General features: G+C 33.5%; 2 protein-coding genes across 2 annotated transcripts; one reads left to right on the forward strand and one right to left on the reverse strand.

The window, feature by feature from the left end:
* Positions 1-5,730: 5,730 nt before the first annotated feature.
* LOC146724314 (uncharacterized) lies at positions 5,731-10,041 on the reverse strand. Its single transcript, XM_085480035.1, has 2 exons — positions 8,786-10,041; positions 5,731-5,926 (listed from the first exon to the last, which is right to left on the reverse strand). The coding sequence occupies exons 1-2, from the start codon at positions 9,937-9,939 to the stop codon at positions 5,731-5,733; spliced, it is 1,350 nt and encodes a 449-aa protein (XP_085336161.1). The 5' UTR covers positions 9,940-10,041.
* A 154-nt stretch (positions 10,042-10,195) lies between these two features.
* On the forward strand, positions 10,196-12,575 carry LOC114936007 (uncharacterized; the record flags this gene model as incomplete). Its single annotated transcript, XM_029308973.2, has 7 exons — positions 10,196-10,355; positions 10,456-10,619; positions 10,729-10,806; positions 11,000-11,171; positions 11,586-11,689; positions 11,794-12,270; positions 12,504-12,575. Coding segments are annotated over 7 exons (1,227 nt in total), but the record flags the coding sequence as incomplete, so codon positions are not given.
* Between the last annotated feature and the right edge of the window lie 1,803 nt (positions 12,576-14,378).

Raw genomic sequence — 14,378 nt, forward strand, 5'->3', positions numbered from 1 at the left:
TTTTGGTTCTTTTGATTGGCCTCATCTTATCAAGCGGTTGATTAGCCACTTAAGATCTCATAAGTATATTTATGTGAATGGCAAAATTATTATGTCTTTTCTAACTTATTTGCAACATGGCAAATTAACAGAAAATTAAATACTTGTAATTTATTGAATCACATTACCTACGCGCACTTTTACCCAAACAATTTTGAAGTCATGAATGTGAAAAGAGCATTTCAAATGTTAAGTGCAAGATTTGCTGCAGCAATATCAACAGCAGGCCAAAGCAATACGTTAAAAAGTTCTTCATGGAAAGCATCTGCAGAATTTGTTTACAAAATGAATAAAGTAATAGATGCTATGAATGTATATCATTTAAATAATTGGAAAGGAGTAAAAGATCCGTTATCAGATGATAATTCAATGGTTGAAGAATTATTAACGTCTTTCATTGAATGATGTTCGAAGTGGAGTACTTCCCCCAAGAAGATGCCCAGCAAACACCGATATATAATTGTTACATTGCTATAATAAAACGGAATATAACAGGTAATATAACGTGTACGTTACATGTAACATCCATGTTAGTTGTAATTTCCCACTCATAGATGTAACATTTTAATATAACATATATTACATTGTAGTTATATTGTAATTATATACCAAATAGCACATTGATGTATTGATAAGTCAGTGCTATCTTGAGATATAATGACAATATAACTACAATGTAATATATGTAATATTAAAAATGTTACATCTATGAGTGGGAAATTACAACTAACATATACGTTACATGTAACATACTTAAGCATATAACATTTATATATTGTGTTTGCTGGGTGTCGAGACCTCCGTGCTTTGATGGAATGATTACGACTGTGGAAGCAATTTTATCAATGTATCATTCCATCAAACAACACTATCCGGATTTCAAGCTAGCCACTGCACTATGCAACCAAGATTCTGTAGAACATACATTTGGAAAAATTAGAGGACGCGGAGGATTCAACCGTAATCCAACTGCCAGAATGGTACGATTAACGTTGCGACACATTTTATCTAGTGGATATATTTATGGAAGCGACAGAGGAAATGTAACTTGTCAAGAAACGTTTTCATTAACGAATGGTACATCGGAAGTTTGTGATGAAATGGAAAATAACAGTATTCCATTACAAGAAGAATTTATTTATTTAACTGAAATGGATGACGATTCTGATAATTTCATTGCGACAGCCTTTGAAGAAATTACAAAATATTCAGAACAAAATTATTCTGACAATTTAGAAATAAAAAGACCAACAAGGAAGATGTAAATTTAGAAACAGAGGCATATGAAGTAAATGCAATTTTATATTTTGCAGGTTATATTGCTCGCTACGGTTACAAAAATACAAAGTGCGATAGCTGCCGTGAAAAAAATTTAAAAACACCGATGGAAAAATCAAACGATAATGAAATCTATATTCAGCTACACGAATATGAACATCACGATGAAGATGATCCTGAAGTACAATGGCTATCAAGGCCAACAGATTCATTTTTGAATATTATTAACTTACAACTTGAAGTAACCCAGCAAACACCGATATATAACTGTTACATTGCTATAATAAAACGGAATGTAACAGGTAACATAACGTGTATGTTACATGTAACATCCATGTTAGTTGTAATTTCCCACTCATAGATGTAACATTTTTAATATAACATATATTACATTGGAGTTATATTGTAATTATATACCAAATAGCACATTGATGTATTGATAAGTCAGTGCTATCTTGGGATATAATGACAATATAACTACAATGTAATATATGTTATATTAAAAATGTTACATCTATGAGTGGGAAATTACAACTAACATATACGTTACATGTAACATGCTTGATGTATATAACATTTATATACCGTGTTTGCTGAGAATAAATTCATATTACAAGATGTATTGGCACTTAAAAGATGTGAAAAAAAAGCTCCTTGAGATTTGTGTAAAATACGTCCAACATGCTAATGAAGATTGGTTTAACGAGAACAACGAGTGTTATCCACATAGAATTGAAATGTTAGACTTTATGTTAAGAGTCAAGATATATGCAATTACAAAAAAAAATAACAATGGAGGAAGAGAAGAAATAAATATAGCATCTAAAAGATCAAAAGAAATAAAGACAAAATGTCAAAAACTAGAACATAATGTCAAAAAAAGAACATAAAACATATGTAAAATTGTCATATTACATGTATAAAACGATCGCGGCTCTTCGAGCGGTACGATCTGACTTATTTTACATTTACTCGCGGCATTTAATGCGGAACGAATAAAACGATCGCGGCTCTTCGAGCGGTACGATCTCACTTCTCTTCCATTTACTTACATTAAGTGAAAGACGCGGGTTCGATTCCCGCTTCAGCGACTTTTCGGACCTATATTTTTTGCGCCTATTTCTCCATATGTAAGTTTCGAGATTAATTTATATATGGAACTTTGTGATCTCAAACCAAGAGATACAGTTCCGAATAATTAATTTTTCGTGCTTTGGCTCTGTTGGCCGATTTAGAAAACATCATATTTAAAATAATCAGTCTTTTAAATATTACAATATTATAATATGAAATAAAAATTAAACTTTTAGTACATTTTATATTTATATTTTAAAACTTTTTATATTTTAAAAAACCAAATTAGGCAGGAATTGATTGACCAACACCGGCAAAGTTTAAATTTCTTTTATTAGAAAAGAAACGACATTTCGACCATCAATTAGGTCCTCTTCAGGCTATAAAAATTACATAATACATTTCGGTAATACAATAAAATAAAAACAATAATAAAAATATCAATGAAATATCAGTGAATATCAAAATAAAAAAGATCGTAGTTCTGTTATCATAGAACACATTAAAAATTTTGAAATTAACAGTTACAAGATACCCGAGGATTCTAGAGAATCTATAAGAAGTAGGTTTATCAATTCCATCAAAAAATTCTTGCATAATAAAAAACATGCTAATTATATCGATGACACAATTCGTTTTCAATTTCATAATTGTGATAGATTTTTTAGAGAAAATAAAGACTTATTGGTCACTAAAGCGGATAAAGGTCAAATTACAGTGGTTTTAAATAAGGTAGATTATATTAGGAATATGACATTATCACTTGAGGACAGTAAAACGTATAAAAAACTTAACAATAATCCTATAAAAAAGTTGACTAACAAGGTTAATTCCATGGTACGCACTTGGAAGAATAATAATTTAATCGATGATATAACTTGTAAGAGTTTGGTTTGCAGTAATGGGAATCTACCCAGAGTTTATGGTCTACCAAAGGTGTATAAGATCGATTGCCCTTTACGTCCTATTGTTTCTTTGATTGGAAGTCCCACGTATAATGTGGCAGTTTTTCTATGTGACATTCTCACTCGATCTATCATTAAACCTATCTCACACGTAAAGGATAGTTGGTCGTTCGTTAGGCGCATTAAGGACGTGGGCATCAAGGAGAGTGAGTGCATGATTTCGCTTGATGTTAAATCCTTGTATACAAACGTCCCAAAAAATCTTGTGATGTCAGCGATTAAAGTGAGATGGAAAGACATCGCTCCAAATACGACTTTCTCTTATGAACAATTTATATTTGCGTTGGAGTTGATCATTGATTCCACAAGTTTTACATTTAACAATGAATATTACGAGCAGATTTTTGGAATGCCTATGGGCTCTTCTTTGTCCCCTATTTTATCGGATATTGTTATGGATGATCTGGAAACTTATTGTTTGAATGCTTTATCCTTTCCTGTGTCTGTTTATTGTAGATATGTTGATGATATTTTTACGATTGTACCGAGGGAGAAAATAGGCGATATGTTGACGCAATTTAATGGGTATCATCCCCGATTGCAGTTTACATATGAAATGAAAGCCAACGGTTGCATTGGCTTTCTTGATATGTCTGTTATAAGAGAAAACCAAACATTAATTACTAACTGGTACCGTAAACCCACCTATTTTGGGCGATACATCAACTATCATTCTAGTCATCCGTACAAATACAAAATTAATACCATTCTCAGTCTCATAGATAGGTCTATTAGATTGTCAGACAGTAGATTCCATCCGCAAAATATTTCCTTAGTGAAGCAGATTCTCGTGAATAACTGTTATCCATTGGGTTTAATTAACTCAATTATTAGCAAAAGATTACATCAATTACATTTAAAATTATTGGATGGTCACCCACAAGGAGGAAGGACTTCATATGTCACTTCTAACATTGTCTGTTTTCCTTACGTCAAAGGCTTGAGTGAGGATGTGCAAAAAATATTAAAAAGGGGAGGGTTACGAGTTTTGTTCAAGGTTAATAGCAAACTAGACAAATTGATTATAAAAGGAAAGAATAAACTTCAAATCAGCAAAAGAACTAATATTGTGTATAAGATTTCTTGTATTGTGCAACCGTATCGCGCGGAACTCGCAGCGAATATCAATTCGTCGCGTAAGGAGAAACATCTCCTGCGGAATATCGGTCCCCTTCGGCGCGATCTCTCCGTCCGATCACAAAAAAAATTTAGAACAAAAAAAAATAAAAAAAAAACTAAAATCTCGATTTAGTTAAGCGCCAGGTGCGGCAGCCGCACCGTCTCTCAATTAATAAATTCGCGGGACGCTAAGTCTTGATGTACTCGGACTTATTGTCCCAGCCCTCTCGCGGGCGTCAATCACGGAAGAGAGAGAAAGATCGCGACGGCAGCTTTCCCGCTCGGCTAGCCTCTGTACGGGTAAGGGTTCGGGTGCGTGGTGGCGAGAAATCACCCGAGGAATTTAAAGTTAATAAAACATATATTTAAATTTTGTTCATAAGACACATGAGTATATAACATACAGAAATAAGCGGCGTGCACAGGCGCACGATTGAGAGTTTGGTGAGGCAATACGACCGGTGGTTCGCCGGGCCGAGTTATGAATAATATTTAACTAATTCGCGGCAACGAGGTAGTGTCTCCAATAACAAAAGAAAAATTGATTAATTAAATCGGCGATGCACCACCGGGTATTTTACTCCACGCCGCGGGCGCGTGATCCGCGCGGTATGCGCGACAACAAAGGGGCCGGCGTAAGGGCGCACCGCGTGCGCCGTACATAAATTCCATACACAAAATTAAACGTAATCACGCCTTTTCTTTTAAGACAACATCAATACTTTAATGAGCCCGAAAGCGTTTATGAGCTCCCCGATTTTGCGCCTCGAACAATATTCGGCAACGCGTAAATCGCGGTAATTTTCGCGCGACAATGTTACGCGCGAAGACTGTCCACGCGGGAGAGAGAATATGCGGAAACGCAAGAGAGTGGATGGGTCGTAGTTTCTCCCAATAGAGTTCCGTTACGTTAATACCGCGACTCGACAATAAAACTAATCTCTCGCCATTTTATAACGGACCGGCAACCGATAGGTAATTCGGGACCCATCCACCCTGCTACCTTAATTTGGCGACAGCAGAATGACCACGTCGTCTCACCAGTCCTGTAACGATCCTTATCGTCCTCTCCTCTCTCGCTCTCTCTAAGTCGCGCTTCCGTCTCGGGACCTCCACTCTCTTCGGGCGCTCGCTAGACAGTGCCGAACCGGGGCCCTCAGGAGACACGTCGGTGACCCAATTACCTAGATAGGCCACTCGCGGCGCTATCAGGTCGGCCGCGCGCGCGGCCTCGGTGATCCTTGCGGCCGCGCGCTTAATTATCCTTACCCGCGGAGTCCTGATCCGCGGGTTGCCCTTCGTAGGCGGTCGTCGCGGCAGCGCACGGCAGGGCCGCTCCTTGTTCTCCTTCGGGATTCCGGATGTCCCGGGGGCGGCAACTCTCCTGCCGGCGCTCCGTATGCGGGGACTCGGGTGCTGGTTGCACCCGAGTGGCCATCCCCTGCTCGCTCCTGGAAGGTACAAATTTTTAGGCAGTGGCACCTACTCCGTTGTCGGATGTTCGGTGAAGAAATTTTGAATCTTGGGCTTACCGGGCGTGTCTCTGACGAAGGGGGTTTCCGTCGTCCTGCTTCCTATGCCTTCTTATCTCTCCTCCAGGGTTTCTCTCTCGGCTGAGACTCGTCGCACATCCTGTCTGCCGCCGAAATAATCCTAACTCTCAACAAAAAAAAATATACGAAAACGCGTAGCAGCGGGATCGCGTCCGGTCCCGCGCTTTTCGCACGCACGCTCTCTCTCTCTCTCTCTCTCTCTCTCTCTCTCTCGCTGTCTCGGGAGAGCAGAGGTCCCGTGCCCTCCCCCGATCGGGCCATTCAGCCCTTGTGACGGACAATTTCAATTTGTCACGTCACAATTGATTGTGATTCTTGTTATATTGGGCAAACCAAACATTTAGAAACTAGAATCAGAGAGCATAACTTTGATATTAAAAAACATGAAACATGCCATTCTGTTATCAGTAAACATAGAACCTTTTTTAAACATGAATTTGACTGGTCTAATGTGTCCATCTTACACGACAAGGCACATATAAAAACGAGAGAGATAAGTGAGATGATTTTTATTAAAAAACAGATAAACTCTATTAATTTGCAAAAGGACACTGATAACTTAAATGACATGTACAACGATATTCTCGATTTGTTTTAAATAAATATACTTTTATTAATTTGGATCCTTGTCGCTTTATATTTATTTTTATTTATTATAATTTTTATTTATTTTATTTATACTTTATAAAATTTATTGTATTTATTAACCTTAGTAACCTTCCATAAAAATGTTTATAAGGCTCTCATGTTTATATATTGTTTTTGTATTATAACTTATGAGACGACTTTCAATTTCTATATTTTATAATCAGACTTATTTGCGAAAGACTGTCGATGATGTTACAGTGTCAATTTACATGTCAGTGCGAACTATCGGTTCTCTTTTTCACTTTTAAGAATGTCATTTCTGCTGTGTTACAACTGACAATTACCTGATCATTCGTTGATTAGAATATGTATTTTAATTCAATAGGTATTTATGTATATCTTATTATAATTTTGAGTTCTCTTATACATCGATTATTCATTGATATTTTTATTATTGTTTTTATTTTATTGTATTACCGAAATGTATTATGTAATTTTTATAGCCTGAAGAGGACCTAATTGATGATCGAAACGTCGTTTCTTTTCTAATAAAAAAAATTTAAACTTTGCCGGTGTTGGTCAATCAATTCCTGCCTAATTTGGTTTTTTAAAAATTTAACTGGCGATCATATCACGTTTTTCTTGTTTTTATATTTTAATATATTAGATACATATTATAGAATTTATAAAAACATTTTTGTTAATTATAGCGTTTTAGAGACTTAAGGCACAATTTACACACAGTTATTGATCTCTCAATGTATATCTTTTCTTTTTTCATTATATATTGATAAAATTATTTATTAATAAAATAATTTATACATATTCTATATATCTGTGTAGGATTAAATAAAAGAGTTCATACAGGAAAAGGAAAAACATTGGTTTGTATGTCAGCGCGCTACTCGAAAGTTACCAAAAATTTAGCAAGCTATACAATGCGCAACAGGGGAATTCAAAATACAAGAAAGAGCGACAAAGAAAGCAATTTCCGATGCTACTGCAACATGTTGAAGAATAGATACGACAAGGTCCCGTACGGAAAGAAACTATTGAAATGCTAATAGTAACTATTAGGATGATAATAGTAACTATTAAACGCCAATAGTTACAAGCAGTAATTACTACTGCAATAATTATTGCAACACTAGTAATAATTATTGCAACACTAGTGTCCACTACACAATTATTAATTATTACCAATGTGAATTATTAGAATGTAATAGTGCGTACTATTGAAATATCACTAGTACAAAGATTTAACAGTATACACTGCTATCATACCAATCATTGAATAGTGTGAACTAATAGTGTGCACAAGTTTGCAATATTAAACCAACTAATAGTGCACATTCTGTATAGTGTATACAGTTGAACATTTCGTCCTACCTTATTAGTAATGAGAGTATTACTAATAATGTGCACTAAATTGCATATTTTAATCAGTGCGTCGTAACAAAAAAAATGTTTTAAAGGTAAAAGAAGAGGTTAATAACAAAAAAATTATATATAAAAATAATAATCTTTTTTAATTTATATTTATATATATATATATATATAATTGCAATTATTACATATATTTTATATATATATTATATATATATATTATATATATATTTTATAATATATATCAATATGTATATATATTAATCACGTTCAATATTATTTACGAGGCGCACAATGCAATACTTATTATCTACATTATTGTATGGAATTTTTACACATTTGGCATATAACATGTCAGGAAAGACAGCGATGAGAGAATCAGTCATGCGAGTAATGTGAAAAAAACGATTCGATGAAAGTATTGGATTGTTTGATTTACAAATTTCCATATCAATAATAGGATTAAGAATCTTTCCAATAATAACGCATCGTACATAATTTGTCCGCACAATACGAACATTAAAAATGCCGGTTATTATTATAAACATACCATTCTGTAGCAATACTGTACTGTTTTGTCGTCTTTGAAGTTTTTCATAGTTCTCGACATGCCACAATACATTTCGAAAAATGAAACGTTTGTAACAATCACACTCGTTTAATATATTTTCATGTAAAAGAGCTTCTATACAAGTTTGCTCCATTAATGTTAACATTTTTTGAACCAGTTTTCCAAATATTTTAAAATAAGGTTCATATTCTAGATAATTTTTTAAATGATACATTTCACTCATTTTATAATATAAAATTTTTGCATTTTCGAAACAATCGGGTCTTGAAAATACTTTCAAACATGAATTTTCAATGCGCTTTGATCTCATATATAATTTGCATATCTGTTCCGGAACAGCTTGCGAATTTCGAAACATTTTCCTTAATACTCCGTTATAATGTTCATAAGGAAACGTAGATGTAGCCCATAGAGCCCCAAATTGTTTAACAAACTTTGGGATATGTAATAACAAATGTACATTAAACTTGTAATATTCTAAGCCATATAGATTTTCTATTTTAAACACGAACATTTTCAATGCATTTTTAGCCGTCGAAAAATCTACGCCATTGATTTTTTCTTGTAGAAATATGTGCATGCTACAGATAAAAAGAAACCAGTGTCTTACATATTGTAAAGGCATTACGTTTTGTAGACAAATAAGAGAGTAATAGAGCAAGAAGTTCTTCCATTCTGATGCCTTCCATAAATTTCTTTCATTAATAGATCTGGGCGTACGAGTAATTTCACACGGTGGTTTTATTTGCAACAGCTTCTCGTCAATAAGATCTACTTTGTTTCCTATATACCAGTTTTTTTCGTGATTTGACGAGTTAAACCAAGCATCCGTAAAAGTTTTTGTAACTCCCAATAAAACAGAATGCATATAATCAGGTGTAAACGAAGATGTAATATCAAAGACCGGTAGTAGCATTAAAACTGTTGGTCCTTTCACACCGTGAGGTGTAGTTCCAGTTTGCACAGCAATTTCACAATCTACTTCATGTTGATGCAATGTGCGCGGTTCCTTTACGTAACCAGGATATACTCTTTTCATTCCTTTACCGACTTCAATGTGAATACCTTCATGCAGGCAAAAGCTGCAACCAAAACTTCCATTATATTGTTTTATATTTTGTAATAAAGGTCGCGCGACAGAATCTACAGGAGACGCGATTGTGTGTACTCTAATATGAATTTCTTCTTCGCCTGGCACGTTACGTGTAATGCCTACTTCATGCAATGAGATCAATTCCTCGACGAGTAAAGATAAAAACAAATTCATATCAGGTTTTTCTTTACCATACCACAAACCACACAACATCATATTTTTTCTCCTTTCTCTATACGGCAATTCATTTATCATCACCTGTATAGGCCACATAGATACAGACGATGAATGAAACACTTGAACTCCGTCAGAACTGATCTGCAGCGTGATATCATGTAATTGAATTATCCCAGAATCTTTTAAAGATGTATACACTTGTCCAGAAATTATATCAGAATAATTATCGTTTTCTTTTTGAAGCAAAACATATTTGTCGCTGTTTACAAAGTCGCGCAACTGCTGTTTTAAAGGTAAATATAGGAAATAGTTACCACTTTTTCTCAACGTATGTTTATCATATCTAAATAAATTCACAAACATTGAATTAGATGATGTAATTAAACACGGGACGATAGTGAAAGTTCGATGGCCAAAAGACTGTGATGTGGGCCCTGTAGCAACAACAATGAAAAAAAAATTGGCCAATTGTCAATGGGAGGTGGTTGCAACAAAATTACGGGCATATGGAGGTAAGCGCGCATCAATAATATTGAATAAAAATAGTTTTATAAAATTTTAGATAAGAGCTTAGGAAGAGAGATATGAGATAACACTTTATTGAAATTTTAGGATGGATTAAAATGTGTGAGATCAGAGACAATTTAGAAAAGTATGGTATCACTGAACTTGACAGAAGTAATAGAAAACAGTTCACGAGTAAAAATAACCATACAGAATGTGATAGTAATGATGAATCAGGAGTAAAAGAAACAAAAAAGGATGCGAAACAAAAGGTATAACATACATAATTATATAGATATAAATCATGATTTTAAAAATCGCATGCTATAAAAATAAATTTATACTATTGAATAAGAGAGTATAACGATTTTTTATTTATAGAAATGTATTCTAAATGTAAAAAAAGGAAAAGAACTTTTAAAACAATACAAACACAAAAAGCAGAAATATTCGTCACAGGTATTTTTTTAATTTGTGTGCGTGCGTGCGTGCGTGCGTGCGTGCGTGTGTGTGTGTGTGTGTGTGTGTGTGTGTGTGTGTGTGTGTGTGAGTGTGTGTGTGTGTGTGTGTGAATGTATATAATGTGTTCTTTAGACTTTTCCTTTTGAAACGTGACAAAATAGGTTGATATATAATTTATACCATATTATAGAATAAATCGAGAGATATCAGCGACGACGAATCTGGTGAAGAAAACGAAAAATCTCTCATTGATAAACAATCAAAGTCACAATTAAAAGATACAGTCATTGTATTAAATGAGGAAAACAAAAGATTACGAAGAGACAATGAAAGACTGCGCAAATTACGATCTGTCAACGAAGGTATTCTTGTTGAATATTTTCCTCTTAATAATCCTCAGAAATCAAATTAAATATTCCGTTATGAAATAAAGTCAAATGATTAAAGAAAATTAATTAGAATTATATTATATTATTATTATTAATAATTATATTATTATTATTCAGAGTATTTCAATTTGTTTACTACTCAGTATAACTCAAATTGCATTACTACAGATAAACTTTAATTTTTATCTCGATAGTTTTTTTTAAATAATTGTCGAATTATTGCATTTATCAGCAATTCACCAAATAAATAGACAGATTTCTAAACAACGAGTGCAAACGTTAATCATTTCTTTACAAATACATTTCTTTATATGCTACTTTTTCGAGCGTTTTTCAATTTTGTTAGTACAATTCTTAATACAATCACACCGTTATGTATTTTTTTAGATTTGCCAAAGATAGATAAATTTATGAAAGATGTTACGGCCGACTTGCAATGTGCTTCATGGAAAACCGAATTTCTCAATAATCAGATTGATAAACTGCAACAGGTATATATTATGTAATTTTGACTTTTATTTGCATTAAATCGTATATTTGTAAATATATTGTAATATGAAACGATATATGCTAATTGTGCTTATTTGTTTTGTAGAAAGTACAAGCAATAAGTAACTGCATTATTGAACGTGAGCAAGATTATACTCCGCCTCCAGCAATGACACTAGAGTCTGATCCGATCTGGATCAGCAATAAGTTGGATCTACCAAACAATAAGTTAAAATCATTTCGAAATCAAATCGATGTATCGCCTGCAACATTGATAGTGCAAAATAACGAGTTAGAGCCAATTGTAAGTAGCGATAAGTTAATACGAGTAAAATCGTCTCAAAGATCGGATACAGATGAGTTTCGTGAATCAACATCCTCACGTGAGTCGAAACCTTCGACATCCGGACATATTCTACCGCAAAATTATAACCGAGAATCATCACCGGAAGATTTCTTTTATACTCATCCAGACGTTAGAAATAAAAATATAAAAGTAGTCAACACACATGAATTGGAAAACGTACACGAATCGAATGCAGTAGATAAAATAAAGCCTGCGGATAAGCATCAATCAATCGCAGTACGCAAGCCTAAAAATTATTTCAATTATTTTATAATGCGCTATTTAATATAGAAGTTAATATTTTTAGAATTTCGATTGAAATTTTGATTTTTAAGTGTATAGTATAAATATATTAATTGGTAGTTGGTTTTCAATTTTTATCTGATGCAATTTTGCGATGAATATGAATATCATTACATTTTATAATTATTTAAAAGTTATTTTATCATATTTTTTGTACAAAATCACAGGAAAAAACAGTCGACCTGGGAGGACCAGAACTTTGTGTGGTGAATGCTACTCGTCTTTTTTTGTGCAATCACACATCTGCCTCTAAATTGATATGCGAGATGATGTCATTGTTATTTTCAAAAGAAGAGTTGGCTACTTCCTCGCTTACAGGAACTGTGGCAAATTTTCATTGCAAAAAAGGTGTAGCCGCTAAAAAGAAACTCGATACGGTGAAAATTGAAGCTATGAAAAGTATGTGATCATAATTTGTGCGATGAAGTATTGATTTCGCATAGGTAACAATTTGAAAACCGATAAATACATGTATATATGTGCTTTCAGCATACGTTAAGAACAAATTTTCATCAGAAAAAGATTTTGATAAAATATTCCGGAAAGCAGTGCAACAGAAGTGCAATAATGCAGTTCCTCGAAATAGAGGGCCAAATAATAAAGGAGATGAAATTAAGAAGTAAGCCAGCTATGTGAAAGCGAAGAAAAAACAAAGAATGATTAATCTAAAATTATTATATTATTATTATTAGAACTATTATTTTTATTTTTAAAATTACTATTATTATATTTGTTACGGATTCAATCGATTTCGTGACAGCATCGATAATCGAATCAATAATAACTCGCATGAAGCCAGAGAGGCAGCACCTCCCGGCAAGCGTATTTATAGCTATTGTTCTCACCAATCACGCAGAATACACGTGAGAAGTAGCAAGCCACGAAAACAAAATTCCTTTGGGTTTTTCGGCAGTAAAAGCGAAGTCAGTCGTTGAAAGTCTCTCCAAGAGTAAAGTCGACATAAGTAAGCGCTCTCTTCAATTGAAAATCATTATTAATCAAGTCGGATTAAATGATATAAATCAAAACCTAAGACTATTACTGTGTGCGAGTACTGAGTTACGCGGAGTATTGTGCATACAATTAGATTGCCGCGAATAGTCCGGCAATAAAAACGAGGCTTCGCGCTATCAACCAGGGCGCAACTCATTGTTTAAATACGAACTGTATAGTTCCTAATGATCACTCTCAATCAGCTCTCGGTTCACATGTCAGTGACCGTACATAAGTGTCTCACACTTAAGCAAGTTCACGTGTCAGTGAAATTACTCTCATGTTTTTCTTTCGCATGACGATTATTAAATCGTATGTAAGAACAATTAAAGGAAATTTAATATTTGTGTAGGAGGATATTTTGCGCGTACAGATTAGCAGTGTCCTTCAAATCAAACATAGTCGACGAACAAACAAGTGCGAAAAAACATTCTATGTGTACGACGAACAAAGGTTATCGAAAATTCCTTCGAATTTCAGACTCGAAATTATGATCATGAATAACAAGCGTGATCGACGTATGCATACTCAGTGTATTATACTCGCATTGTTGTGAAGAGAATAATGAAATAACCTTGTTAACGATTTCATTTTTTTTTGTTTAACGTGTGCTATGTGAAGTAATAAATACTTTTGATAATGTGTTAAACTTGAATGTTCAATGAATTTTTTTTTATTCGGCACTGGCCTAACTTGCCATTTCCTTCGCGCACCAAATTCGGAGCGCGTCCACCCTACATCAAGATAGTTTAAATATCTCGATCACATTGAAACAATATTATTATTATTAATTCGTATTAATTATTTATTAAAATTATTATTATTCTCTTTATCTATAAAATTATTCTACTAAAATATATTATTTTTCAATATTTATAATTATTAACATGATATTATTATTTGAATTTAATTATGCGAATAAAAATACAACTAGTAATTAATGTAAAATAAATAATCAGTGTTGCTTTATTTCTATATAGCAATATATTATATATAATAATAATGTATATATATATATAATGTATATATATATAATGTATATATATATA

Source organism: Nylanderia fulva, unplaced genomic scaffold (genome assembly GCF_048542155.1).
Source record: "Nylanderia fulva isolate GAGA-0341 unplaced genomic scaffold, ASM4854215v1 Scaffold139, whole genome shotgun sequence".
Taxonomy (NCBI): Eukaryota; Metazoa; Arthropoda; class Insecta; order Hymenoptera; family Formicidae; genus Nylanderia; species Nylanderia fulva.